This window comes from Gallus gallus, chromosome 1, assembly GCF_016699485.2.
Source record: "Gallus gallus isolate bGalGal1 chromosome 1, bGalGal1.mat.broiler.GRCg7b, whole genome shotgun sequence".
Classification (NCBI taxonomy): Eukaryota; Metazoa; Chordata; class Aves; order Galliformes; family Phasianidae; genus Gallus; species Gallus gallus.
Window position 1 is genome coordinate 168,596,074 of NC_052532.1, and position 26,700 is coordinate 168,622,773.

At 44.1% G+C, this 26,700-nt stretch overlaps 1 protein-coding gene across 3 annotated transcripts; it reads left to right on the top strand.

The window, feature by feature from the left end:
- The first annotated feature begins 63 nt into the window (after positions 1-63).
- ITM2B (integral membrane protein 2B) lies at positions 64-26,052 on the top strand. Of its 3 annotated transcripts, none has more exons than NM_205085.3 (6): positions 64-259; positions 15,959-16,090; positions 18,260-18,466; positions 20,475-20,585; positions 23,973-24,123; positions 25,331-26,052. In NM_205085.3, the coding sequence occupies exons 1-6, from the start codon at positions 161-163 to the stop codon at positions 25,417-25,419; spliced, it is 789 nt and encodes a 262-aa protein (NP_990416.2). In that variant the 5' UTR covers positions 64-160; the 3' UTR covers positions 25,420-26,052. The 3 variants fall into 3 exon arrangements, with proteins under 3 accessions (NP_990416.2, XP_015130773.1, XP_046767804.1); XM_015275287.4 differs by having other exon boundaries at positions 18,263-18,466; XM_046911848.1 differs by lacking the exon at positions 64-259 and adding an exon at positions 364-580.
- Positions 26,053-26,700: the final 648 nt, after the last annotated feature.

Genomic DNA, 26,700 nt, shown 5'->3' on the forward strand with positions numbered 1-26,700 from the left:
CGGAGCTCCTCCCGCGCCCCGCCTCTCCGCTCCTCGTCCTGCGCCGCCGCCTGACGGAGGGCCGGGGTAGCAGTTGCGGGTCGGGGGGTGTCGGGGCAGCAGGCAGCCGGCGGCGTCGCGCTCCCTTTCGTTCTCCCTGCCTCCCAGTGCAGTAGCCGCCATGGTGAAGGTGTCGTTCAACTCCGCGTTGGCGCAGAAGGAGGCGGCCAAGAAGGAGGAGGAGAACAGCCAGGTGCTGATCCTGCCGCCGGACGCCAAGGTGAGGGCGGCGGGCACGGAGCGGCGGGGGCGGCCGACAGCCCCGGGGCATCGCAGTGCCCGGCTCCCCGCGTGCTGCTCGGGGCGAGGTGCCGCCGGGGCACGGCCGCACGCCGGAGCCGTCTCACTGTTTGTTTTTCGGTCGTTGGTTTTCTTTTCTTTTTTAAAGCCCCTCTCAGCCATAACGCGCTGACGGGGCGGCAGGGAGAGCTGCACGGCGGTGCGCCCCTCCGCGCTCCCCCTCCGCTCACGCTTCTAAAATGGCTGACAGCAGAGCGAGCTTTAAAGCTCCGCTCCTCCGCGCTTTGGGATGGCAGCGGTGGTGCGTTTTGTTTTCTTTTGCTTTCAAGCCCCACAGCGCTCGGGCCCCCTCCGGGCTGGCTTTTGACGCCCTCTCGTCTCCCTTTGTGCCGTCCCGACCTGCGAGGGGCCGCGCTCCGTGCCGCAACGCGGGGAGGAGCGGCCCCAGCGCTGCCTGCTGCCCGTCGGGCGGGGGGCGCTCCGCCTCCGAGCACCGCCTCGTCCCCGCGGGCGGAGAGGTAAACCCGCAGGAACGGTCGCCCCCGAAGCCCGCGGCCGGGCTGCAACAAAGAGCCGCGCTGCGCCCTCTGCTCCAGCTTTGGAAGTGCAGAACTGCACGGAATATCCGTGTTTGAGGGTTGAGCTTTTCGTTGCTCCCGTAATCAAAGCCGGGTTTTAATTAGAAGTAGCGTAATTTGCTCTGAGTTCTTCGGAAAGGGAATGAAAACTTGACGCGCGGCCATCGGCGTGCCTCGCTGTTTGCATGGGGCTTCAGATCGCTTTTGCGCATCGGGCCTCCGATTTAGGGGGTTGGATCTGCAAAAAGATTGAGTGCTTCTGGGTTCCCTAAGTCTGAGCGGTGAAATTCTGCCTGGAGAGATGGTAACCGTTGATCCTTTGGCATGATATTATCCCCTAGTGTAGGTTTTGCCGTAGAATCATAAAGGTTGGAGAAGACCTCTAAGATCGCCTAGTCCAACTGTCAGCCCACCTCCACTAAGCCTGATAACCATCTCCCTCCGTGCCACGGCTCTCCTGGGGCCAGGCTCTTTGCCTGCAGAATTCCATGTCCTTTCAGAGCCAAAGGGAATCACAAGATGCCCTATAGGAACATCTTCCTGGGTGCAGCAAATGGTTAATTAAACTTTTATCCTGCATTTAGAGAAGTCAGACTAAAAAGTCAAGTCCTAAGAAGGGTAAGCAGTGGTGTGTCGCAACAAGAGACAGCGGGCTTACTGAGATCCCCTGCAATTAAGAGGAATCCCTAATTAAGGCGATCTGTGCGCCTCATTGTGGTGAGCAGGAGAGCCCTCATGGAGAAGGTAATGGGTTTTCCCAGCTTGAGCTGTGGAGCTCTGTCCAGACCCCAGATTTGGCAGTTGGTCTGATTCTGGGTGGTGTGTGAGTGAGACAAAGATGACAAGTTTCTAAAATTGAATTCCTATGAACTCGGAATTCAGATCTGCCCTGGATGATTTTGTTTCCAGATAGGTAGCCTACCAATTTGGGTGGTTGTTCCAACTGCTGCGCAGACAAAATGCAGCTGGCTGATGGTACGTTGGGGAGCCAGTGCTCCCGACCCTGTCCAGATCCTGACGGAAACATGCTACTTGACTGTGATTTCCTTAATGCGGAGCTGTAAATTGTTTCAGCTGAGGAAGAGCTACGGGATCTGCCTTAATGCTGCTCGGTTCTCATTACTGCTTTCCTTGCCCAGAAATGAGAACTGCAAGCGCTTATTAACCAGGTCAAAAGGTGGTCTGGTTTCCCAGTAGCTGCTTGTAAGTTCTTTGGAGCCTTGCGCTGTTATCAGGGGATGAACACGCCTGTACAAGGCTTAAAAACAGTCCTAAAATAGCATGCTAGGAACGGATGCTCTCTGCAGATGAGAATTGCAAAAGCAAATGAATGCTCTTAAGGGACATCGAGCCTTTGACGTTCTCCTTGACATATTTCCATCTTTTCTTAGCAGAACTGCAGACCTACACAATATGCAAAATTTTCTCATGTCAGCTTTGTTGTTGTTGTTGTTGAGTTGGTGTATTTTAAAGCAAGAATAAAGGCAGAGTTGAGCACTGTCCTGTAGTTTTAGTAGAAAAGGCTGTGCAACCCATGCAGGTTTAACAGCACTGAAATGAGTGCGAGAAGCTCTCTTTGAACTTCGCCTTATTTAATATAAATAGACTAGAAACAATCTCTCCTCCCCTCTACAAGGTGCTTCTACTGCCTATGCAGTTCTTCCTCGGAAAGGGAAAAATAAACCACATCTGACAAATGCATTATTCATATCACTTACTTCACTGCAGGAAGATGTTTAGCTTCAAGTGAGGTTGGAAGGCAATGTGGGAGTGGATATAGAAGAGCGAATGCTGGTAGATTGAAAAAAGGTCACGTCTCTAAAAAGCCACGTTTTGGAAATTAGTTTTCCCCTCTCCGGTTTCTGTAGGATGATAAGTAGGTCTGGGTCACGAGAGTGAACGCAAAAAGTGCCCAAGTTAATAGAGTCTTCATAAAATGTTATAAGGAAGGTCCTGGGGAGGCATTCTGCTCTGAAGTAAATGGGCAGAAGTTAAAAATGGAGGAGGATGAGCAGAATTGCACTCTCAGAGTTCTGCTGTTGAGAACTTGCAGAGATTGGAGCAAAATGTCTCAGTAAACCAGCTGATATTTGGGAATAGAGCCAAATACTTTGAAATGCCTGGAAGGTGAGGATTCGTGGTGTTATCTTTTGGGCTAGTCCTCTGATAGTCAGCCTCGTTCTGCTGCTTTTCCCAGTGCGGTGTCATGAAGACTGCAACTCTGCCATGTCAGGATTACTCTGAAGTAGATAATCTTCCTAGGGGTTGTTGATGGGTGTTTGCAGCCAATGTATTTTGATGGATGTGGAATAGAGATGATCTGACCTCTCCAAAACTTGCCCAATGACTTCTGATGCAGACACTGATGGGAAATGTGACCGGGGAAGTCAGGAGAGGAAGGCGTGAGTAGAGTAGATGTTGTGTCTTGGGAACAACAGCTCCAAAGAAAGCTTTAGCAGAAGGCAGTGATCTTATGCATTGGAATATGCTATTTAAAAGGAGTTTAAAAATCAAGAGTGTTAACCTCTGCATAAATCACTCATTGCTATTGTGAAAGTAGCTCCATATCTACTGGAGGCACTGGTTCCCACTCTGCTTGAGATGATCATAGAATCATTAAAGTTGGAAAAGACTGAGGTCATCCAGTTCAACCTTCCATGCGGTAGTTCTTGGCCTCAATTTAGAATACCGTGCGTGGCATTTTCATGTTTTTCTTTACAGTAGATCTTTGGAGATGGTTCAGAGCGTAGCTGAAATCTTCAGGCATTTTGCAGAGCCTGTTCACTCAGTCCTCCCAAAAGATCTTTAGGTCCTCGGGTGCTCCCTTCCACCGGGGAGGGATGGGTGCCAACCTGGTGCTCTCCTGGGCTGCTCAGCTCTAAGCATCTTCGCCAAGTAGAGCTCGGTATGCAGAAGCTGTGGGTTCCCACATGTATATCACAGCTTTATCTGTACAGAGCTTATCATGTGAAGACATAAGGTTAAGAATTTCAAAAGCAGCAGCTTTTTGCCTTTATTCCTTCTGAGAACCAATCTTTTATTTTTCAGTGTAGCTTAATGTTTTCTAAAGCTCACTGAAATGGGCACTTTTAACACAGAATAAGAGGGCCCACCTGGGAAATACTCGAACCACTAATGGGCACCATTATTCCATGTAGGAAAGCCCACAAGTGTGTAAATAGCTTTAAACAATTCCAAAATAAGGGTGATAGCTTTGTAGCTGGCTATACTGTGTTCAAGTATAATGTACATGCTATATATTAGTATATACACTTATAAATAGTAAACAAGTTTTCCCAATCTGTGACATGTTGGTAGGTGGTTGTTTGGTTGTGTGTTGGGTTTTTCTTTGTTGTTGGAGAAGCTTTCTTAGACCCTTGGCAGTCTTCCTCCAACCAAATTGTGCATAACCCTATAAAGAAAGAGCAGTCTTTGTTTTCCTATATTTTCTCTAATGCAACTAGGTCATAAAATGAACCATTTTCTGCAATCTGTCAGAGCGTTGTGGATTAAGACATGATTACTTAAAAGAGAACGAGAAGTAAAAAAACAATTCTAGCAAACTGAATTCTTTCCCTCTCCTTTTCCTGCCTGACTTTGGTCGGGTATTAAGGAGAAGCCAGCAAACCTCAGCAGTGAACCTTCCAGTGCCAGGCACAGTGCCACCCAAGATTCTGGCACTGATTTGGTTTCACCATCACCTGCAAGCTTAAATTCAAGGAAACTGAACTTGCCTAAACCAAAGTTGTGGCTGGGGCTGTTCATGAGGGACTCTTAAGAAAACACGTCTTTCGGCTGATGGTGTCCCCTGTGTCCTTTTGCTTCTCATCACTTCCCGACCTGAAAACCAAATTTGGTTTGGAAAAATAAAGCTGTTTCCCAGAAGAACTCTATTTAATATCGGTAATGGGATGTCTTCTGCCAGACCTTTGTGATAACTCCTCAGTCATAGAATCACAGAATCACCAAGGTTGGAAAAGACCCACAGGATCATCCAGTCCAACCATTTGCCCTTCACCAATGGTTCCCGCTAAACCATGTCCCTCAACACAACATCCAAACGCTCGTTGAACACCACCAGGGTTGGTGACTCCACCACCTCTCTGGGCAGCCCATTCCAGTGCCTGACCACCCTTTCAGAGAAGTAGTATTTCAGTCACTTGTTTGTATCACTGAGTGTGGAGCTGAGTCCATGCCTATGCTTACAGCTTGTAACATCCAACACGGGGATGTGCATGGAGACAGTGAAGGTACTTTACGTGGTTCTGTATCGCTTTTGCTATATAGATCATCAGATCTTTTCCATGGTGATGTCCTGATGGTTTAGACTCCTTCCTTTATAATGAGTGTCCATCCCAACGTATGAGTGTCCATCCCAACGTATGAGTGTCCATCCCAACGTATGAGTGTCCATCCCAATAAAAGTTTAATTTAAAAGTGTGTGTGTATACTTTCCATGTTAAGTATTTTAATGAGTTATCTGCAGTCACAATGTAATGTAACATTTGTTTATTATAGACTCAAATAAATTGATTTTCTTTATTTGCCTAGTGTTTACCTTTTCTTTTTCTCCTACAAGCCATTTATTAAATGTTGATGTATGTTAATGGCCATTTGGGTGGCAAGGCTTTTGTAAGAATGGTGAGCATGCTTAGATCCAATAATGTGCTCAGTTAACTTTTCTGCATTGAATATTTGTTGGCATAATACATTTTTCTGTTCAGTAGCCAATAGCTGTGGACTCTGAATAACTTATATACAAGAAAATAATTCTCTCTGACTCTCAGGGAATCTCTTTGAAAGCAAATCTTGCATTTTTAAAGTCCCAGTCGTTTAAAATGTCCTTTATTCCATGCTTCCAGTAACATTATGACTTATTTCAAGCATAGGAATTACCACTGGGATAAGTAGTGGTGCGTTCTGTTTGCTGGTGCCTAGATTCCTTTGTTTTTTTGGTCTTTCCTCCCGTTTATGCAGTGATTGACAAAGGTTAGCATTATCTGCTTTTAGTCTCCTGGTCTATATGAATAATACAACATTCATTTTCTTACTATTTATGTACTGCTTTTTATCCTCGGTGGAAATTACTTTGAATCTACGGATGAAAAGCATGCTAATTTTTAAAACTCGGATATCTGTCCTAATTTTACAGATGTGGTAAACCAAAGGAATGAGAGAATTAATAAGATTGAGCTCTCAATAAAATCAGCAGTGGTTTTTGCAGCAGACATCACGTGGCCTGGGCTTTGGCCACAGCGGATATGGAGAGACTTCAGCTCCATGCTGCATCCACAAGCAAACCTCCTGAGTGCCTTAAACACTTACCATGGAAAAAGAGGCAAAGCAGTACTTGCTTAGCAGTTATAGAAGTCTTGGAGAAAAAAAAAAAAGCACAAGGTGATACTTTCCAAACAGCATCTTTGAGTGTGTATACAAATATATATTTTTTCTGAATTATATATGTAATGTCTGTAATATTTATACATACATAAAAATAAAGCTCACGTATTTGAGGAGTAGAGTCCCCTGCATATAAATTCTCAGATAATTTGTGATTCCTTCCCCCCCAGAGATTCAAAATCTTGCTTTTGAGGGAGGCTTTCTGCTGTTCTGAGGGCGGAATGAGGTGGTGGAGTGGCTGTGGTAAAACCAGACGTTGGGGATCATAGCTGGGGTGGTAGTGATCTGTGGGGTGGATCTCTTCCCTGTGAGGCCTGTGCATGGATTTAATCACATGGCTGCTGAATCATAAAGGCATACTTATTTGATGTGGAAGATACAGCCCACGTAGAAAACCTGCGTGGCTGTGGGTGTGGAAGTGCAGTCCCTTTGTGGAGTGGGATGGAGTGTGACTTTCTGAGGCCGCCGCATAGAGCAGTGGGTTTTTGTGTGGAAGGCTTATGGTTGCAGTGGGTCCTTTCTGTCTGGTGTGGCATTTTGATTCCTACTGGTGTGTCTCTGTAAAGTGTGAACCAGTGAGGTACCGAGTGCTGGAATTTATATCCTCTGCTTCCAGCTTTGAGTAGTTTAATTGAAGCAAACTCCGTTAGATTGTTAGAATAGTTTCTTCTAGAAAGAGCGTAATTAAATTTAGGACTTTCAAGGTAAGCTCTTCTGTGTTGATACCGTGAAGTACCATAAGGAAGTGATTTCTGACCAGGGAGTTGTCATCTCTGGAGGTGTTCTAGAACAGTGTAGATGTGGCACTGAGGGACAGGGTCAGTGGGCATGGTGGGCGGGGGTGGGCTGATGGTTGGACTTAGTGGTCTTTTCCAACCTATTCTGTGATTCTATTCTGTTTTTACCAGTAGAATGCTTTCTGCCCCAGGAGCTCAGCTTGCTGTATGAATATTACACATCTTAATTCCAGAATGTGTGTATTAGCCAGATATGTTAGAAGACAAGGCTGCTGTACAGAGGGACCTCAGCAGGGTGGTGGCTAAGCAGCACAAGACCTGATGAGTTCCAGGTGGAGCAAAAGCTGAGTCCCATGTCAGGAACAGGCCCTGCCCCTCCATCAGGGCGGGCTGTGGCATGCTGACTGGGAACACCAAGGGCTCCCACCAGGCAGTTGAAGAGCATGAGGCACTGACAGCGTTGAAGGCTGAGAGCTTTTTTATCCAGATGTTAAAAATACATTGTCAAACCCCCACTGGGGCTGTTGTGGTGGTCAGGGTCTGGTTTGCTTGCCATGTGAGCAGTGGCTGCTATGCAGGGCCTGTGTGGAGGTGGCTGAGGGGATAAGAGCTGGGCAAGTCAGTGAGGTGCAGAGCAGTGGTCGTGCACTAAATTGGGAGGGTTTCCGGTGGGGTATAAACAAAACATCCTTCACTGTGAGAACTGGGAACTGAGCAGGTTCCCCACAGAAGCTATGGAGTGTCAGGCCTTGCAGGCTGTCGGGACCTGATGGGATGAAAGTCCTGAGCGACCCGGTCAGAGTTTGGTGTCCACCAGCTTCGGCCTGGAGACCTCGTGTGGTCTTTTCTAACCTGAGTGATTCTGTAGTGGTGAATTCTAATTCGGAGACAAACTGAGATGTAATGTTCATAACTTGCTCAAGATGACATGCCATCTGTGGCTGAACTGGGAATAGAGTTATTAAATCCTGAAGCTCAGCGGTGCATATGTGCATGCTGATGAGATCTCTTGGGTGAAAGAGCCATCGCCATTTGGGAAAATAGTCTTGAGAGAAATCTAGGTTAAATCCACATAGCGTTCTGTCATACTGATGCCTGAGATTCAGGCAGTCAGAGGAAAATGTGGAGAAATATTCAGCGATAAGAAGTGAGCAGGATAAGGAAGAGACAGGAACTGGAACATCCAAGGTCAAAAAGATAATTCAGTATTGATCTATTTTAAATGGAATAAGAGCCTTCTGAGTTCCTGTTTTTGAGCACTGATGCTAATTCAGGATAAGGGAGAGGAATACTGCGTTTTGAACTTTTATTTTAGTGTATTTTTAATAAACGTGGTAGAACGCGGGTCAGTTTCAAGTCAGTGAATGTGGGTGGGGAAACAAGTTAATTTTGGCAACGTGTGAAAACAAACCATTTTTCCAAATTGGACAGTTTATAGACATGCCATGTTTGGCACGCTGTGCCCTTAAAAGGGGTAGTGATTTCTGAAAGCAAAAGGTATTCTGGAGAGTGTGCCATATAACCTCTTAGGTTTGGGGTTTCAGCAAAATAAGCAGCCCTTGGGCTCTTCTTGCCAGATGTCTGCAGCAGCTTTCTTCTGCGTGTTTGGTCTGACGTGCAAACTTACACCAAAACACTTTTCTTAAAGCACTTGTGAAGAATGGCAATGGAATGCTGAACAAATGTCCATCATTTTCTGAGAATTTATTTACACATTTATGAGTTTACCTGTGTATAAAAGACTGGCTTCTTACACATCTTCACTAGCTGAGTTAGTAAAAAAAAATTTGTATTCACTACAGTGGCAGTTGCAGACCTCTGGCTGTCATTGGCACAAGAATTCAGCATGTTGAATTCAGTGTGCAGGCCACGTCCAGGGAGCTCTGGGGGATGTCCAAGGAGGAGACCCCACAGCCTCTGGGCAGCCTGTGCCAGTGCTCTGTCACTGCATAGCACAGAAGTGCTCCTGGTGTTCAGAGGGAAGATAAGGTGGCTTTGGTATCCTGCTGTGCTAATTGCTGAACAGAAAGTGAAAGGAAGGGCAGTCCTTGGCCCTGCGTACGGGACAAGAGGACGGAGGTACAGCTTAGTGTGGCGGACAGGGGTGTCGACACAGCCCAGCCTGTCTTCCCAAGCAGATAAGGATGTTGACACCGAGTGGTGTATCTTGCAGAGCAGTGAAGAAGGGAAAGTAGGTCTGTCAGTGCTCTGTGTGTGGTAGAGACCACAAACACTACTTTTGGAAGGTATAAAATACAGTGGCATGGATCTGGGGCAAGAAAGAAAATTATAGCAACACTTGAAACTGCTGGTTTTGGTGCTGAGAGAGGGGAATCGGAGGATCTTGGAAGGGAAAAGAGACAAAAGGAACGATTTGGAGAAGTAGGTGTAAAATAAACGTGTAGGATTGCTGTAGACTGCTTGGGATGAGGATGTAGCCAAAAGCAGTGCAGGAGAATCACCTGGAGAAAGTTCTTGCCTTGGCTACTCAAGCAGTTTTTCCTCTCTGCTTTCTAGTCCTTCGTAGGACCAAAGCTAACAGTAAAAATAACCACACTTAACAACGCTACTGCTGAGTTTAATTAAAGAAGCAGACTAGTGAGAGACTTCTTCATCTGAATGTCTTTCCCCATCCTCTTTAATTGCTGGCTGCTATTAAGTTCTGTAATCTGTGGGGTTGAAGGCAGCGTTTAGGTAAATCAGGATTACTCCCATCAGTTAAGAGGGGAAGGATTACTCTTCTACGGTGCATTTTTTTTGTCTGTCACGTCGCTGTGGGTGAACAGCTGATTCATGCCCTTTGCATTCGCTTTGCAGTTGTAATTCTCTTCCATGACTTCCTGCAAACATTGAACTCTGCTCCATCATCTTTCTCTAGTTTTATTTCCTGCTTCCCTGTTGTCTCCTTTGTTTTTGTTCTCCCTTCAGCTGTGTCTTTGCAGGTACATGCAGCGTGTTTCCCGTCTGCTAGAAATGATCTCAGCGTTCTTTCCCTTTCTTAGATGGTCTTGATCTGGCTGCTCGTATTAATAGAATCACAGAATCATAGAACCACAAGGTTGGAAAGGACCTGCAAGATCATCTAGTCCAACCGTCCTCCCATCACCATTACTACCACAAAGCCACTAAACCATATCTATAATGTTTTATTCCACCATGGTTGTGACATTTGAACTGTGGAATGATTCATTTGAGACGCCTCATTTTATGGGAGAACACCCCTGTTACTTGGTGAAAGGTGGTGTTTGGCTCATATAAAAAAGACCTTTGACTTTTGAGCTTGGAATATATCTTCTTGACGCTGCTGGATTTGTTAATGCACAACATTGGTGGAATATTTTTTTTTTTATAGAAGATACTGGAAATGCGGAAAGAGGTTAATATTGCTAGCAGCCTAATAGATAATAATTCTACTTGATTAATCTGCTTGGGTATTTGAGTTCTGTGATGGTGGCAAGTGACACCAGGATTAAGGTGTGTGTTTCAAGCGGTTCCTTAGTCAGAGAGCCTTTGGCCAGAGGGACAAGTCCCTGTCCACCTTGCCAGAGAAGGAGCAGGCGGTGAGTCAAACGAATACATCACTCCTTGTGACAAGCAGGAGCTCTCTAAATCATCTATTGTATATAGTGTCTGTTTCTCCAGCTAGCGAGTTAAAAGATCATCGTACTTAAAATTTCAATTTAATTTTATTAGGAAGCATAAAGTTGCTCCTCGAGAGTATTGACGGCCTTCCAGTTCTGCAGCATCTGCCAGCTGGGTGAGGAGCCTTGCAAAAGCCTTCCTTAATTTCCCATCTGCAGCAAGCAATAAATAGGATACCAGGCTTGGAGCAGTCTTCAGGCAGGAATACCATGGGAGGAATGCAGAGTTCTTTCTAAATTAAGGTCACTTTATATTGACCGTCTTGTGGGAGGCTTTTCTACAGATGTCAGATCTGCAAGTCAGAGCAGGCATGCTTGATCAACAAAATCCACTCTCTATAGCTGCTGGGCTGGTATTTTATTGCAAGGATTTTTAGCTTCCCTCACTGACACTCTGGTAGGGAGTTATCATTAGTTTCCCTTCTCCCCGTTCCACTATTGAAACCACACTTGGTCAATATTTGCTGAGTCTGTCCCACTGGGTTCTGTCCATCTGTGTGAGCAAGCTGGCACCCAGAAAACAGCTCAGAACAGCTTCCAGACAGTTCTACCCACACAAATATATATGTGTGTGTGTGTATCCATATATGTATGTGTACGTATTTATATAAAATATGTATTAGGTGTTACTCTGAGATGTATAATTATGGTCTGTGTATTAAGCTACAGACGTTTCTAGTAATATTTATAATACACAGTAATACTCAGCATCTGGTTTCTCTGTGTCAGAGACTGGGGTGATTTTGAAACGTTTTTCCCCCAGAGCTGTTTTATTTCTCCTTTTGTCACTGTTTTGGGGTATCAGCCCTTACCTCGTGCATAGGTGTGCGATGGTCACGCCACATTCCAGACTCCCCTCAGCATATCCAAGTGCATCTGTCATATCTGGTTTAGGAGGATTCTTAGTTAATGGGTTCGTATGAAAATTTTTAATCGTGTAATTGATGTCCTTAATTTATGCAAAGGAGCACTGCCTGATAATCTTCTCACCCGTTTTATTATGGCCTAGACATACGCCTTGTCAGTTTCTAGACTGTTTTACTTTCATAATTTTAAAGCAATTATAGTCAGCTATGTACAGAAAGCCACAAGGGGAAAATCTAAATCATTACCAAGTCTAATTATACGCATTTGCAGCTCAGTATTGGAGTTTCTGAGCAGAGTTCTGTGATGCTACCTTAGACATTAGTTTAGTCCCTCGGAAATTCAGCATTTTATTTAAAGGAGGGAAAAAAAAAAAAAAAGCAGAATGAAAATCAAACTGAAAGCAGTGAGAAGATATGTGGCCTGTAGCCTTTAATAATTGCTAATATTTGCAGATGTAGGGGTTATTAGTTCTTTTTTTTTTCCTTTCAATCCACTCTAGGACTGTTGCTGCTGACTGTAAATACGTGAAGCTCTCTCTTGAATTGAGAGGCCCTTCTCTAAGTAGTCTGTGGTGTCATTTGCCTGCTCGCCAGTGTTTTACAGATCCAGTAACAAGACGGCTGCAGCTGTGCTTTGGCTGCTGTGGTCACTTGATGGAGGCGTCCTTGCTGAAAGCTGCAGCATCAGATAACTGCCTTGTGGGAAGAAGACAAAGCTAAGGGACTCCTGCCAACATCTTGACATCTCAAGAAAATGAGAAGTATTCAATTCTCTCTCATATCTACAGGAAAATTGTTCCTGCTGAGCTTGAAGCTATTGAGGAGTTCTGTTCATTTTAACACTGTAGGGTTTGGTGTTCTAGAAGCAGAGAGATGCTTCTCTTTCATATTTTGTCCTTTGGAAATAGGCTAATCAAATGTTTTCCAGTGAGACCAATGGGTTCATCAAGGGAAACAGGCTGTTTTGGGGCTTGTATCCAGTTCTTCCTAAGGCATTTTGCATCAGAGAACATTAGTTCTGTGGCATCATCCTCAGGTTGAGGATCCAGTGTGGATCTGGAAGTTCACAGGGCACATGATGATGCAGGAGAATGAGAAGAAGAGGGCCAGAATGGCAGTAATTAAGTACTGCTGCTCACCAAAGTGTAGAGGCGTATCATTAGAGGTCAATCTTGGCCTCATACTCATGATGCTTTCTTTTAATGTAGTAGAAAGCTGACCTAGAGAAAAATCAGCCAGCGGAGGCTGCAGTCCTGCACTGTACTGTGGCCTCAGAAGCTGGCAGTGCTGGGCACGGAGCAGCCCTACCTGCAGGGGAGAGGCACTACATCAGTGCTGTCCCCGCTGGTGCTGACCCACTTCTGGGTTGTGTTCTTTCTTTCCCCAGATGAGCTGCCTGGAAGGTGTGTGGGCATCTGTCACGTGTTCATTTCTCCCAGTGCAAGTGGTCAGTTACGTGGTGAGGGATGAGTTATTCTCTTGGGGCACGTCAGCCAAAACTAAGGTGCCACAGCAACAGTACAAAAGTTTAGCCACAGGATGGCTACTAATACGAGTATAATTCAGCCTCGGTAGGCTATTTATAAAGTTTGAATATCAAGTGGTTTTAGACTGCTTGGCAGTGTACTTAGTTCTCAAATTTGGAAGATGGAATGAGTTCAGCGTGCTTCTTCACCATCAGATATCTTCGCTCTTGCTTAATGCTTGTGGTTGTACTGTTCTGAGGTGCAATCCTTCCCCTGTCCTGAGCAAGAGCTTGAACTGTGCTGTGACTTTCTCTATGTTTGGCATGCTGGTTTTGGTTGGCTGTGGACAAAGCAACAGTAGGCAACTACGGATGCAAACGATGTTAATGCCCTACCATTAGAGATGCATCAAATAATAACAGCGATAGAATTTAGCTGCTGGTAGAGAATTAGAGTTCTATTAAACCTATTGGTTACATCTGTCATCTTGTATATAAAATAATTTTTATTTAGAGAGGAATTCTGATAAACCTAACCTTCCTCTTAGTGTGGTAAAAGTGTAAAAGTTCCATTCCTTTTTCTGATCATTTTTAGGGCCCAAGCAAACTTAATTTGACATTAATCCACATTTCCAAGTAGGTGTTTGTGCAGTAACATCCCTTCTACACCATTTCCCAGATGTGTATTTTGTAAATCTTTCAGAGCTTACAAAACTATAGAAGAACATAAGAAGCAATTATTCCACAAATGGGTAATTCTGTTTGGAGGGAGAAAAAAAAAAAAATGAAGTAAAGCCTCAGGGAAAGAATGAAGATACTCTTCATATTCTTCACTAGGGAATATTGTGGCATTGTATCCCAGAGCCAGTTTGCTATGTGGGTTTTTTTTTTCCCCACATTAAATTAAAAGTGTAAATGACAGCTATTTTAAAATGTTTCAATCAGGTGTCCTTCAGGCGTTGAAGTATCCAGGGAAAAAGTTACCTAATAATACAGGGCAACATAAAAATCCTTGTTGTACCTGGTTTCGATTCATGATTGAGTTGATATATAGAGGAATCCATGGTGAATCTTAACCTGACCTGAAAGTTAATTAGCTTACCAAGGGTATTACATTCTATTCTCAGTCTCTTCAAGCAGCCAGGTTCAAAACCAGCAGCTAGTAATCCTGTGATGCTTTGTACTCAATTCCTGAACTAATTAGAAACATGAAGGCTTCATGAAGTTGTTAGTTGTCTTTTTGCTCTGTTTACTCTTTCAGATTGTGGCAACCGTTCTGTAGCCACTCTCCCTTCGCCTTGTAATGAATCACAGAGATGTTGGTTGGAAGACCTCTGGAGGTCTTCTGGTCCAGCCCTTAGAAACAGAATGGCTGCCAAAGCGAGGTCAGCCACATCTCTGTCTTGTTGAGTCATAAAAGTCTCCAAAGATGGAGATGGAGATTTCACAATCTGATTTACTGCGGGACTTCGCAAGGTAACATAAAGCGTAATCTGTGGAATATCTTCAGAGCCTGACTCTAAATATTTCTGAATCAGGTTTTGGCAACTGTTGCCTGGCAAGGGAGCTGCATTGCCACTCCTGTATGGGAGATAATTGTAGTGTACCGTAAAAGTGGGTTTCATGTCATCTAATTTTAGCAATATGTGACTTAGGAGCCTCGCTCGTTAACCAGGAATCTCCCCCTGTAATCAGTGACAAGAAATAAGTACCTCCAGAAAGCTGCTTGTCCCACTGGAGATGGTTGGGGTGAGTCATGCTGGGGAGTGCTGGCTTCTCCCCAGCTTTCATAGGGAGTGCCTCTTCTTTGGTGTCACCCTTGCCTGATGGCTGCGGCCAGATGAGAAGAGCTCCTTCCTAAGTGAAACAGGGCAGCCTGGGGGCTACACCAACAGCTTGCTTGGGGAAATCCTCCTAATTGGAAGATGCTGCAACAAACCACAGCCAGAACATTCACTGTCTGTGGTAGCCATCAACATCTTTTTCAAGCGCTTCCCTGTGTTCTTTCTCTCCTTGTTTTGCTCTTTTTGTTTTTGACTTCACCCTGATCATCATGCTATGATCACGCTATCCTGTATCTCCTTGGTCTGCAAAAGGATGGTGAATTATTTCATATTTACTGGAATTCTAATATTTCCTCAGGATTATCGAGGCTCAGCAGAGGGTGACTCAAAAAATTGCATGGAAGTATCAAGGTGGTGGGTTATTTTTTTTTATTATTATTACTTTTGTTTTGTTTTTGATGAGAGTTATGCAAGCTTTTGGGGGAGGAAAAGCATTGTGATGTGGCTGATAGAGGAAAGATTTTGCAAGCAGCAGTTTATTGCTCAGGATGCCTTTGGGAACTGCATGGTTATGCAAACTAGTGCCCCAGAGGGGAAACATCCTGTCGTTCCTTCAGTGTAACACGCACAGCAGATAGCAGTGCATGGCCAGCACAATCTTCAGCACAGAGCTTCCCTAAGTAGAACTTCTAAACCATCCTCCTCCTTGTTTTTCCAATGGAGAGGTGGTATACTCTCTTCCTGATGGCACAACATAGGAAAGGGATATATTTTGCTCTTCTTACTGCGTTTGATCTTTTGTTGGTTCTTGAGGTTCACTTCACTTGCGTATACCAAGCTAAAAAAAATCTGACCCTTCTGAACCGTCTTCCTCACTGTGCTGTTGTTAACACTGAGATTGTCTGACAGCAGATACTTCTGTCTGCAGTCCCTAAGATGGCTCACTGTGCGTTATGAAGTACTTTGGGAGATGTTTTTTTCTTTATCTCTGCTGATTTAGTCCAAAAAGTGACAAGTTAGTACAAGTTATCTTAGGCCTCAACTGAAAAATGTCTGCTTACAGCAAAACAAGGTTTTCAAACATTTCTGATAAAGTGCTTACATCCTTTCTGATGGATGCAGTGTTTGGGCTCGCTGGGCCCGAGCTATCTGCTGTGCTGGGTGCCTTGGGAACGCTGTGCTGAAGGTCCCTCTCTGATGCATTGCAGGAGCCGGAGGATGTGGTGGTGCCTGCAGGGCAGAGGAGGGCCTGGTGCTGGTGCATGTGCTTCGGGCTGGCCTTCATGCTGGCAGGAGTGATCCTGGGTGGTGCCTATCTGTACAAATACTTCGCATTCCAGGTAAGTGGAGTACATCTTGTTATGGGAGGACTGCGTGTTTTCCTCCGTTATGCCTCGTGTTTAGAAGAGGAGAGCCTGACTAAACCAAATAGCCCTTCTGGTCCCCTTTTATATCTTTCTAAAATTTCAGGTTTTCTAAAGGCCTGTTCTGTCAGCAGAGGAAGGTAGGAGCAAGGCTGGCAAATGAGAAGAAGCAGCACCTCTCAAAACGTTACTTGCAGAGAAAGGATTATATCTCAATACAGGACTTGAATATAAGAACTCTAGTGGTGTCCCAGATTTTCACCCAGTATTTCTCATGTGCAGCTGTTGCCAAGTATTGAAGGTGGCTTAACTTCTTGAAAGCCCCCTTGTTTGACCCCAGATTCCCTAGATAAATGCAGAACTGCTGCTGCACAGGAAAGGGACTGCTTGCCAGAGCTGTGCAGTGACTCTCCTCCTTCCCGGCCTCCGCAGGGATATGGAAATGGGCCCTTCTGGGGACCCGGGAGAAGCAAAGTCAGTGTGATTAAACACGCTCTGTCAGATCCAATCCACACCAGCAAGGTTAGGCCTCTGACAGAATGTATTTTCACAATTGGCACCACTGCAAGAGGAGCCCCGTGAAGGTGGTGCTGCCAGGGAAGTGCAGCATTTACCTGGAGTGTGGGAGATGCAAGTTAAATATTGCCTTCTTCTGGGGAGTTGTCCCTGGGTTCTGCTGGACTCGCTGGGCTGCCACCCAAGCAGGGTGAGTGCGTTTCCCCCCTCCTGCAGAAGCTGTGCTGGGTTGCAAGATTCACAAGGTCAGAAAGGGTGAGAGCATCAGCAAAATTTGAATCCTTCCAGCCCTCTGCTTAGTGCACGCGGTTTTAAGGTAGAAATTCTCTACTCTTCTTCCTGTTGTTAGGATCTTTTCCCCCACCATTTTGCTAGTTGCTGATGTAGAAAGCTGAGTGATTAAACATGAGAAACTTGAGTTGAAATTGTGTTTTATAGGCTCTCAGGTTGTGACGTTAACCAGTTGTACAGGGGAGCAGCGGTGTTACAAACAACTCTCAAGCAGCGTAGGGTACTTGGGTGGATTAGCAGGCTGAGAGCAGCTGAAGGCCCACTGCATTGCTAAATCCTGTTTCATCGGTGCTTAGTACCTGCTCCACCTCTCATGTGCCTGCTGGCTGAAATTGAAAGTACCACTTAACTCAAACCTGTGGTGCTTGTTCATGAGTGAGATCTGTGTTAAAGGAAAGATTGAGGAATTGAGCTAACTTCACACTGAAGATGTGCTGGCTTGTGCATATGCATATACTGAATTTGGTGTATGACTTCTTCTGACTTGGAAGCTTATTTCCTGTTCTGCTTGTATGCTGTGAGGGAAGGGCATGAACTGCTTCTTTCCCCTCCTTTTGGTTACCTTTTCTTTAAAAACTATGCAGCAGAAAATAATATATTTTAGAAACTGACTTTGAAAACTCCACAAACGTGGTAAAACTAAACAGCTTTATAGCTATACAGAAGGTTGTGGATGCCCCATCCCTGGAGGCATTCAAGGCCAGGCTGGATGTGGCTCTGGGCAGCCTGGTCTGCTGGTTGGTGACCCTGCACATAGCAGGGGGGTTGAAACTCGATGGTCATTGTGGTCCTTTTCAACCCAGGCATTCTGTGATTCTTTGAATTACAGAATAATTTAGCTTGGAAAGAATCTCTGGAAGTCACTTGGTCCAACCCCCTGCTCAAAGCAGGCTCAAATGCAGAGTGAGATTTGCATTCACAAGCTGACTTGGACGACCAGTTTCAGTGTCCTATGTTGCAGCGTTTGACTGCAGTTAAATCATAATTTAATAATAATAACTTGCATGCATACAGGCTTAAGAATTTCATATTCTTTCTAAAAATAATGCCACAGATAATGGGAACAAAGCAGAAGATGACACTTTAAGAAGTTGCTTTTGGGATCCTGTTTTCCTTGAACTCGAGAGAAGGGCTCCCGCTGGGTTCAGCAGAACAGAGACTTTACCCATAGTCCTGTTGTGGATAACAGCTGTCTCCTACTTTGGTCTATGCGTGTGAGTCAAATCAAAGGGAAAACATTTCATCTAGTCTGACAAGTTTTTCTTCTCCATAGTGCTTGGAGAATATTAGCCTTAAACTTCTAACAAGGTTGTTGATGTTTTTGTTCACTATTTTTAGCAGGGCGGTGTATATTTCTGTGGAATAAAATACATTGAAGATGGCTTAAGTTTACCTGAGTCTGGGGCAGAGGCTCAGAGCGCTCGCTACCACACGATTGAGCAAAATATCCAGATCCTGGAGGAGGAAGATGTTGAGTTTATCAGTGTGCCAGTCCCTGAGTTTGCTGATAGCGATCCTGCTGACATCGTCCACGATTTCCATCGGGTAAGGAATATTTCTGAGGAAGCAGAAAGCATTTAACACCTGAGAAGTGTTCCCGTTCGGTCATCCTGATAAGTGTACTCCCAAGTTAATTTGGTGGGGGGGGAAACAGGAGGTGGAGGAAGCAGTAGAAACATTTTGATCAGCAGCAAGCTGGAAGCAATTATTAACCAAGCATACAAAGTACAGCGTTATACAATCATCGTGAGGTAGCATGTAAACCACCATTTCTGTTTTTAGAAAGGGGAAAAATCTTTGAGCTATTTCCTTTCCTCAGAGTGGGGAAATAGAAGTATACTTCTCACTGTGTTAACTCCGTCGTGGCAGAACGGGACCAAGCGTTGTGTTGATGAGGGAAGCGTGGAAAGGGCTTTCCTACCTTTGGCTTCAGCTTGGAGAGGCTGTTGGCATCTGAAGTCAGTAGGGTTATGTTCAAGTGCCCACAGAGGTGCTCTGCTAGCACAGCTCAAGAACTGTAAAGCCGTGGGACAAAGGGAAGAGAGCTCACTTTCCAGATACAAGGAGCCTAGCAGCTCCATTTTCCTTGGGCACTCTGGGCCACCCAGTTTCTTAAAGGCACTGAACCAGGGTAGCAAAGAGCTTTGAGCTCTTTCTCCCTTTATTTTTATAAGAGACAACTTTAAGGGGAGTCTTGGCAGAATATTTTTGGTAGGAGAGCTGACAGCTCTCAGTAGTAATGACAGAGCTGCAAAACAGTTAGAAGCCCTTTTCTGTACCAGCTTGATGGAACGGTGATAGCTATGAAATGTTCTGTAGCTGGCTTTCAGGAAGCAAAGTTTCTGAGAACATTTGAAGGCTTCACTGAACTGATTTTTTTTAAAAGCAGGGCTGAAAAAGAATAGGGAAGTGTCCTATTTTTTATGTGCACTTCAAAGTTTTAAGTTTTTCCGTGCAAGAAGAGTGCTATCTATCAAATATTCATAACCAGATTTGGAGAAAAACATAGCTTGCTTAAGCTATGTCATTTAAAAATATTCCTGAATATATTTAGTGAGCTTCTGTTAAGAATTAGAGCGAAGTCTTGAAGCAGGAAAGACCAGGGAAAAAAAAAAGCAGCATGTGAGAAGTGAATGGGAACAATGTAATATTAGAAACTTACTTTTTAATTGAAGGTTTTAGAGTCAACTATGCATCTTTAGCGCTTTGCTCTAAAGGTCACTGCAAGGAGCATTTGCCATAGGCACAGCACACAGTCCCGTGTAATGAGATTATGTGCACTGAGGATTGCTGTCCTGGTGCTATTTTGACTGCTGGGCTCGTGGTGCGCTCAGTGTTTTACATACGTCTGCAGCCTTGGAGCTTTCAGCAGCTTGAGATAATGTCTTCTTTAGCAAAACCAGATGCAGCGAAACAGCGCAGTGAACAGAGCCCTAGGATTCTTCAGGATAATTCCTGGGAGTTTTATATCTGGTTTTTTTTCCTTCCTAATAAAACAATGGCAAATCTAACAGCTGAGGTACTATAAAGATGATAATTCAGATATGACTAATCATTAACACTTCAACTCAGCAGTGCTTTGAACAAAGGGATTTTTATTTGTCGCATTACCTAGAAGAACGCTATATTTTTTCCTCCTATATTTTGTTCTTTTCCTCTTGAACAAAATAAAAATGTGGGTGAGTGAGCAAGGTTCTGTTATATCAAAAAGCAGGCAATAGGGTTAACTGGATGCTGTAGCTCATCTGCTAATGGTTTAGATACACCTTTGTATTTAGATAGACCTTTATATTGTCGTGCATTTGAACTGCTTATTGCCTGCTGCCTTGGACAAATGCCTGTAATAGATTCAGATGCTCTTCAAGAATGCCTTCTATCTCTGCGTTGCCGTATCCTCAGGCCGGGCTTTGTTGGACAGACTTGAGATAGAACAGAACAATAGTTCTGAGATAGGACAGAAAAACGTGAGGCAGTAGCAGCTTAACAACACTGTTAGGTGAATTTTTTTCTAATGCTGTGGTGATTTTGATTAAAATAAATATTTCTTCACCAGAGACTGACTGCCTATCTTGACCTGAGCCTGGATAAGTGCTACGTAATCCCTCTGAACACCTCAGTTGTGATGCCACCGAAAAACTTCTTGGAGCTGCTCATCAACATCAAGGTACGGTTAAATCTCAAATGGTTTGTTCTTCAGAGGGGGAAAGGAGAATTTTCTTTGCCTCAGGTCTGACATTCTAAAACATTCACCCTTTGTGAAAGTTCACTCATCACCAGAGATCTTTGCGAAGAGAGAACAAAGGCTATAACCTTCGAGGTTAATTAACTGCTGTCGCAGAGGAATTATTAATTCTGAGGAAGACAAATCTGATTTTTGTTCTGTGATGCTGCAGATTTAGTTGGCAGAATTGGGCAGATGTGGTGTACCCTTTGAGAGGAGTCTTCGCTTTTTTAATAAAACTCTTCATGAGTAGGTTTTCCATAAAGCTTGAGTGTGCTGGATTGAGACTGGTTAGCTGAGACCCTTAGAGTAGATGTGCTGGGAAGCCCCTTAATGTGGGCACTGTTCAAAGCAGAGCTCTGCAGGGTCAGCCTCTACTTTGAAATGGCTGGAGTGCGACGTGCCTTAGGTGAGTTGTGTTGGAGCTGCTGTGTGTGCTTAATGGTGTGAGATGCTGCACTGCCTCCATCTGATGGAACAGCACTGGAAGTGAGTTGCTGAGGCTTACAGTGGATCTTTGTATTTCCAGGGAGGTCACTGTAGGAGTAATTAGGATTTCATATTTCTTTGAGTTGGAAGGGGCCTTTAAAAGCCACCTGGTCCAAATCCCCTGCAGTGAACAGGAACATCTGCAGCTCGATCAGGTGCTCAGAGCCCCATCCAGGCTGACCTTGGGTGTCTGCAGGGATTGGGGCATCTGCCACCTCTCTGGGCAACCTATTTGCACGATATGACTAGCAAAGCCTGTTGAAATGGAAAGCTTTTTAGTATAGCCAGATCCCTGGGTCTGTGTCTTAGGAAGAAGAAAGAAGCACCAGACCTTCAGAACAAGATTTCTGCATCCTTAAAAACAACGATCCCAGAAGGGCTGAGACACCACAGTCTCCGAACAACTGAACAAGAGACTTCAGTGAAATGTCATGGGAACTCCTAATCGCTTCCCAGCAGGGTTTGATAATTGAACAGTGCTGGCTGGCTTGGTGCCCCCACAGGGAAACGCTGTTCTCCCAATAATAGTAACTGGGTGGAACGTAACAGCCTGTGAAATTGAGGAGGCCAAAGTAGATAATCTCATAGGGTCTTCTGTTCTTACTAATCTAATATGAATTAGGAGAATGAAGTGGTGCCTGTAAAACTCAGTGATCTCGTTGTTTTGCTTTGTTTTGTACTTTATGTATCCTGTTTAGTTTCCTTTTTGTTGGTTTGTTAATTTGGCTGTTTTAGTCCACGCAAATTCCACTGTTAAAATCTGTTGCTCTCCTAGTTTGTGTTTGGTTCTAAATCAAATGTGCTTGGTTTACAAGTAAGAGGATAACCAGGACTCGTGTATTTAATTGAAAATCTGTGCAGAAGCAAACTGTTCTGATCATTGTCCCCAAAGTGAGTGCCCTAATTTTATGAGACATCTGTTTAATTCTCATTGTATTAACAGAAAGCTGTGGGCACTTGATGTCTCAGAAAATCAGGCTAAATGTTTTGCAACTGAAATGTGGGAAACTGTCTTGCAGATGCATAAAGTGAGCAGAATTCTCTTTGCTGCCCTGGTTGCACATAGGAAAAAATGTAAAATTAAAGTAGTTGCTTCATTAAAATGAATTCTGAATATGTGCAGGGGGCATTGTAGGAAGATAGAGGTGCTCTGGGCTGTTCTGCTTTTAAAAAGCCATAATCTTAGCTTAAAGAATAACATTTCTATATATTGATACACTTTGCTTTAATATGCAAATAGTGAAAGGCCTCCTTTCCTTCAGGAGCAAGGCTGAAACCCAAGTATGTTTGTTTGTTTGTTGACTATAGTTGAGCCAAGTGGCCAATTCTAACCATATGTGACGCAGAAGGCATCCCTGAGATGATTACATTTGTGGCTGTGCTGGATCCCAGCGTTAGGGAATTGCTCCTACGGTGGCTGGGCAAAGGAAATGCCTGCAGTCCTTCCATTGAGCTCCTCCTCCTGTAAACCCAAGGAAGGGCTGAGTAGGTCCGGGGATGTCCTGTGGTTTGGGTGGCACAAACCCAAGAGAGCCCTCAGGACAGCTTCCCACCCTGCTGGTGGTCTGAGCTGCTGTGATGCTTCCCTGAAGCTCTCCCAAAATTCTGGAGACCAGGGGTTAAGGTGCACTGATGTACAGTGATTTACTTATCAAGGTTTTCACCAAAAATAATGAGTCAGTTAATTTGGGAGTGTGAAGTCGTCCAAGCTCTTACTTAAAGGAGAAAATTTGTTGTGGCTTTTTTCCTTGTAGTACATACTGACGACAATTTTCATAATTTCAAGTGAATGTTATGCATGCCTTTCTTTCTTTCTTGGGGAATAGCATTTAAACAGCTTCTTTTCAATGTGTGTTGCTTGGGCTGGAAAGACAGTCATCTTCTGCAATGGAAATTCCAAGTTGTTTATTGACAATAGAAAGTGCAGTGATCTTTTGCTGCAGAAGATGGGTTTGTTTTCATAATAACCAGTCCTTCTATTTTTAGAAAGCAAGCAGTGCTTCTGTACTGTCACAAATAAGAAGCTTGAGGATGTCTTAAACTAAGTAACATTTCACTTGAAGTTGATGATTATTTACCAGTAGCAACATTAGGAAATCAGTTGATACGCAAGTATGTGCATCTTCAGACATGTGTAATGAAGCCTGACTTGTCTGTCATTGCACTGTGGCAAAATGACACTGAAGGGGCTGAAAAAGGCTTGGAAGCCTTTGGATGTTGTGTTGGCTCTTCCTTTTTCAATTGATTGCCATATATCATATGGCATATATCACAGACTTCCTAATACTTCTGCTAACAGCTGGGGGAGCTCTCATAGTGACAGGCAAGGCCAGACAAGCTCTTCTTGCCTTCAGCCTCCAAGTTGCAATCCTCATTCTCGTAGGCTGCAGCGGGAGTGTGCTGCACCTGGCATGTCTCATAAGCAAGAGTATGCTGAGGTAGAATGTGCTTCTGCAGCTCTTGTTTGGGGAAGGCTCCCTCTGATGTGTGTTGATTAAGTGAAAACTTCGTATGAGAGCTGTGGGATTCGATCCGTGGTGATGGGTTCTCCTGGAGGAAAATGTCCCTGTGCTGAAGACCGCTCTTACAGTAATGGGAGAGCGTGGATGTATGTATCAATGGAAGTTTTGAATATGAGCATTATGTACTCGCATAGTGCAGTCATGCTTGCACATCTATAATAAAATTCTATAAGTATTACATATTTTGAAAAAAAAAAAAGTAACCCACAAAGAAAATAACGCACTGCCGTGTTAAAGAATCACAGTGCAAAGTGTTCCTTGGGTACTTTGTCAAAAGCCGTCCCTTCATCGTCTGAGCTGTTACATTTTCATTCTATAGGCTGGAACATATTTGCCTCAGTCCTATTTGATTCACGAGCAGATGATTGTTACCGATCGCATTGAAAATGTGGATCAGTTGGGATTCTTTATTTACCGCCTCTGCCGTGGCAAGGAAACCTACAAGCTGCAGCGCAAAGAAGCCATGAAAGGTAAATGTTCCTCCGTGTGACCCTTTGTGTTGGCAGGGAGTTCAGTGCTGCTCGAGTTCAATAAGCGGGCTGGATTGTATTGAAAGGAATGACTTCGTTAAAACAAGAGTTGCTTATTGCAGCTGTGGGCTTGAAGTGTGTCTGAGATTTTCCATGGAGGTATGGAAATAAGTTGTTTTATTGTGCAGAAGTGCTCAAGGCCCCGGTGAGTGAGGAACTCGTATGCGTGTGTAGGCACGGGTGCGTTTTCTGAGGTTTGAGTTCTACTGATGCTTGACTTCAATCTTGTTTCTTGGCCCACTCCCAAGAGCAGAAAACTTTTTAGGAGAGAACCCATAGCGTTGTAGTGCAGGTACAGAAGGGCACGTTCTCATCGTTAAGATCATTTACAGATTAGTCCACATCAACTATTTGTATCAGTGAAATGTGAGTAGGAGCTGTCTTCACAGGAGGATTGTCGTTCTTGGTACTCATTCATGGAAAACTTCTGAGGAAAACAAAAAAGACTTGGAAGAGCTTTGACAAGCCATTAAACATTGCCTTAAATTATCACTTGGTTTTCACCCAGACTTATTTTCTTAAATGCTATATGATGTGTAAGTGGTCACTGAAGGGATTTAATTGCTTTAGTCATATTGTTAGACCCTGGGAAAAGGAATATATTGTGTATATATAAAAAGAACACCAGCAATGTAGAACAATGTTTAAAAACGGAAAGGTCTTAGCAGCAAAAGATCAGCATGTTGGTCCTGTGCTAATAAATGGTGGCATAGGTTGGCAGTGATCATTGGGTCTCTCTGCAGTTCTTAGAAGAGACTGTTAGCCCTTTTCTGCCTCTAGCAGCTCACTGCCTTGCTCTCCCCCATCCCCACAAGAGCTTACACAGACGTGGTGAGGGAGATCTGGGTTACGGGTAACCACCAGAGGGGTTTTGGTAGCTTGCTTTTAGCTGAAGTCGGTATTGCAGTTTGGTTCACCAACCTTTTCAGGGATCGTAGGCTGCGTATTGAGTTCTTCATGTTTTGTTCTGTTTTCTCTAAGGATGAATACGTGTGTCCGTGTATTTATTCCTTCCTAGAGGGGTGTTGAGGGGAGAGAGTTCTGATTCGTAGTGACACGTAATGAGAGTGGATGTGAAGCTATTATGCCTCTAATATCCATCACTCCACTCTGTTTACCCTCCTCTGTTCTTTACTAACACCAACAGGCATTCAGAAGCGTGAAGCTGTCAACTGCCGAAAGATTCGACATTTCGAGAACAGGTTTGCTATGGAAACACTCATCTGTGAACAGTAAGGAGAAAGGTTACTGTTACGGGAGACTTAAACTACAGTATGACCCCACCCTTTGTATTGTGTGCAGTGATTATTTTTTTAAACCTTCTTTCATGTAAGTAGTGGACAGAGCTTTACTGCTGAACACCTTCCATGCTTCTCATCTCATGATACATGTAAAATCAATACGTTTCAGTTCTTTTCCTTATTTCCAGGTGTGGTGTACTTCTTATATTTGAATAGCAATTGTATAAAGACTTAGTTGCTAGTGCATTTCCTGTGATGAATCTCGAATACTCAGAAGAAGAGAAAGTCTTTGAATTATCCACCAGATTTTAAGTAAAATCGAGAAGAATTGTTCATGTACAAATGGACTGCGAGAGCTACTTCTAACTGTAATATTACCTGCTATATAGTTTGTTACAGCATATAGACAAATCTGTATTTGACTCCCTAACTAAGTGCAATTTGTTTCGTTTTTAAGATATTGTCATATTTACCTTTTTAGACTTGATTTCTGACTTGATGTTTTAAAATGGCGAGTGTTTGCTGTAACAATCTTTTAGAAATTTAAGAAGTAACTTATGTTACTAACTTGTATATAATCCATGTATGTGCAATGGAAAATAAATCTTATAAGCCTGTTTGTCTAAAAGCCTTGTATTTTCTTCTGCTATTACTGCTTTTTAAAGGAGGAGAAGGGGAGAGTGAGGCCAACATAAAGCACAGATTACTAAAGCAGCCAGTTCACAACTCTGCTCCATCCTGTATGGACATACAGAGAAAGGACAACCTCACATTAAGTTTGTGCGTATTTTTGTAATATCACTCACTTGCTGAGGTAGAGAGGAACCTGTGGAAATCATCTGATCCAGCCCTCTGCTCAGAGCAGAGTCAGCTCGTCTGAGCTGTGTCCAATATGTTTGAGTATCTCCAGCATTGGAGATTCTGCAGCCTCTCTGCACCCTCCCAGATAAGTCTGTGCTGTGTTGAAATACAGTTTCTTGTATTTCACTTTGTGCCTGCTGTCTCTTGTTCTGACTCTGAACCCTTCCAAAGAAGTCTGTCTGTTGATTTGGGTACCTCCTTCGTTATAGTACTGCATCCAGGCCTGGGACCCCCAGTACAGGAAAGACGCGGAGCTCTTGGAGCGGGTCCAGAGGAGGGCCACTAAGATGATCAGAGGTCTGGAGCACCTCTCCTATGAGGAAAGGTTGAGAGAACTGGGATTGCTTAGCTTGGAAAAGAGAACAGGAGGGGGAGTGGCTGTTTACGAGGATGGATAGTGATAGGACAAGGGGGA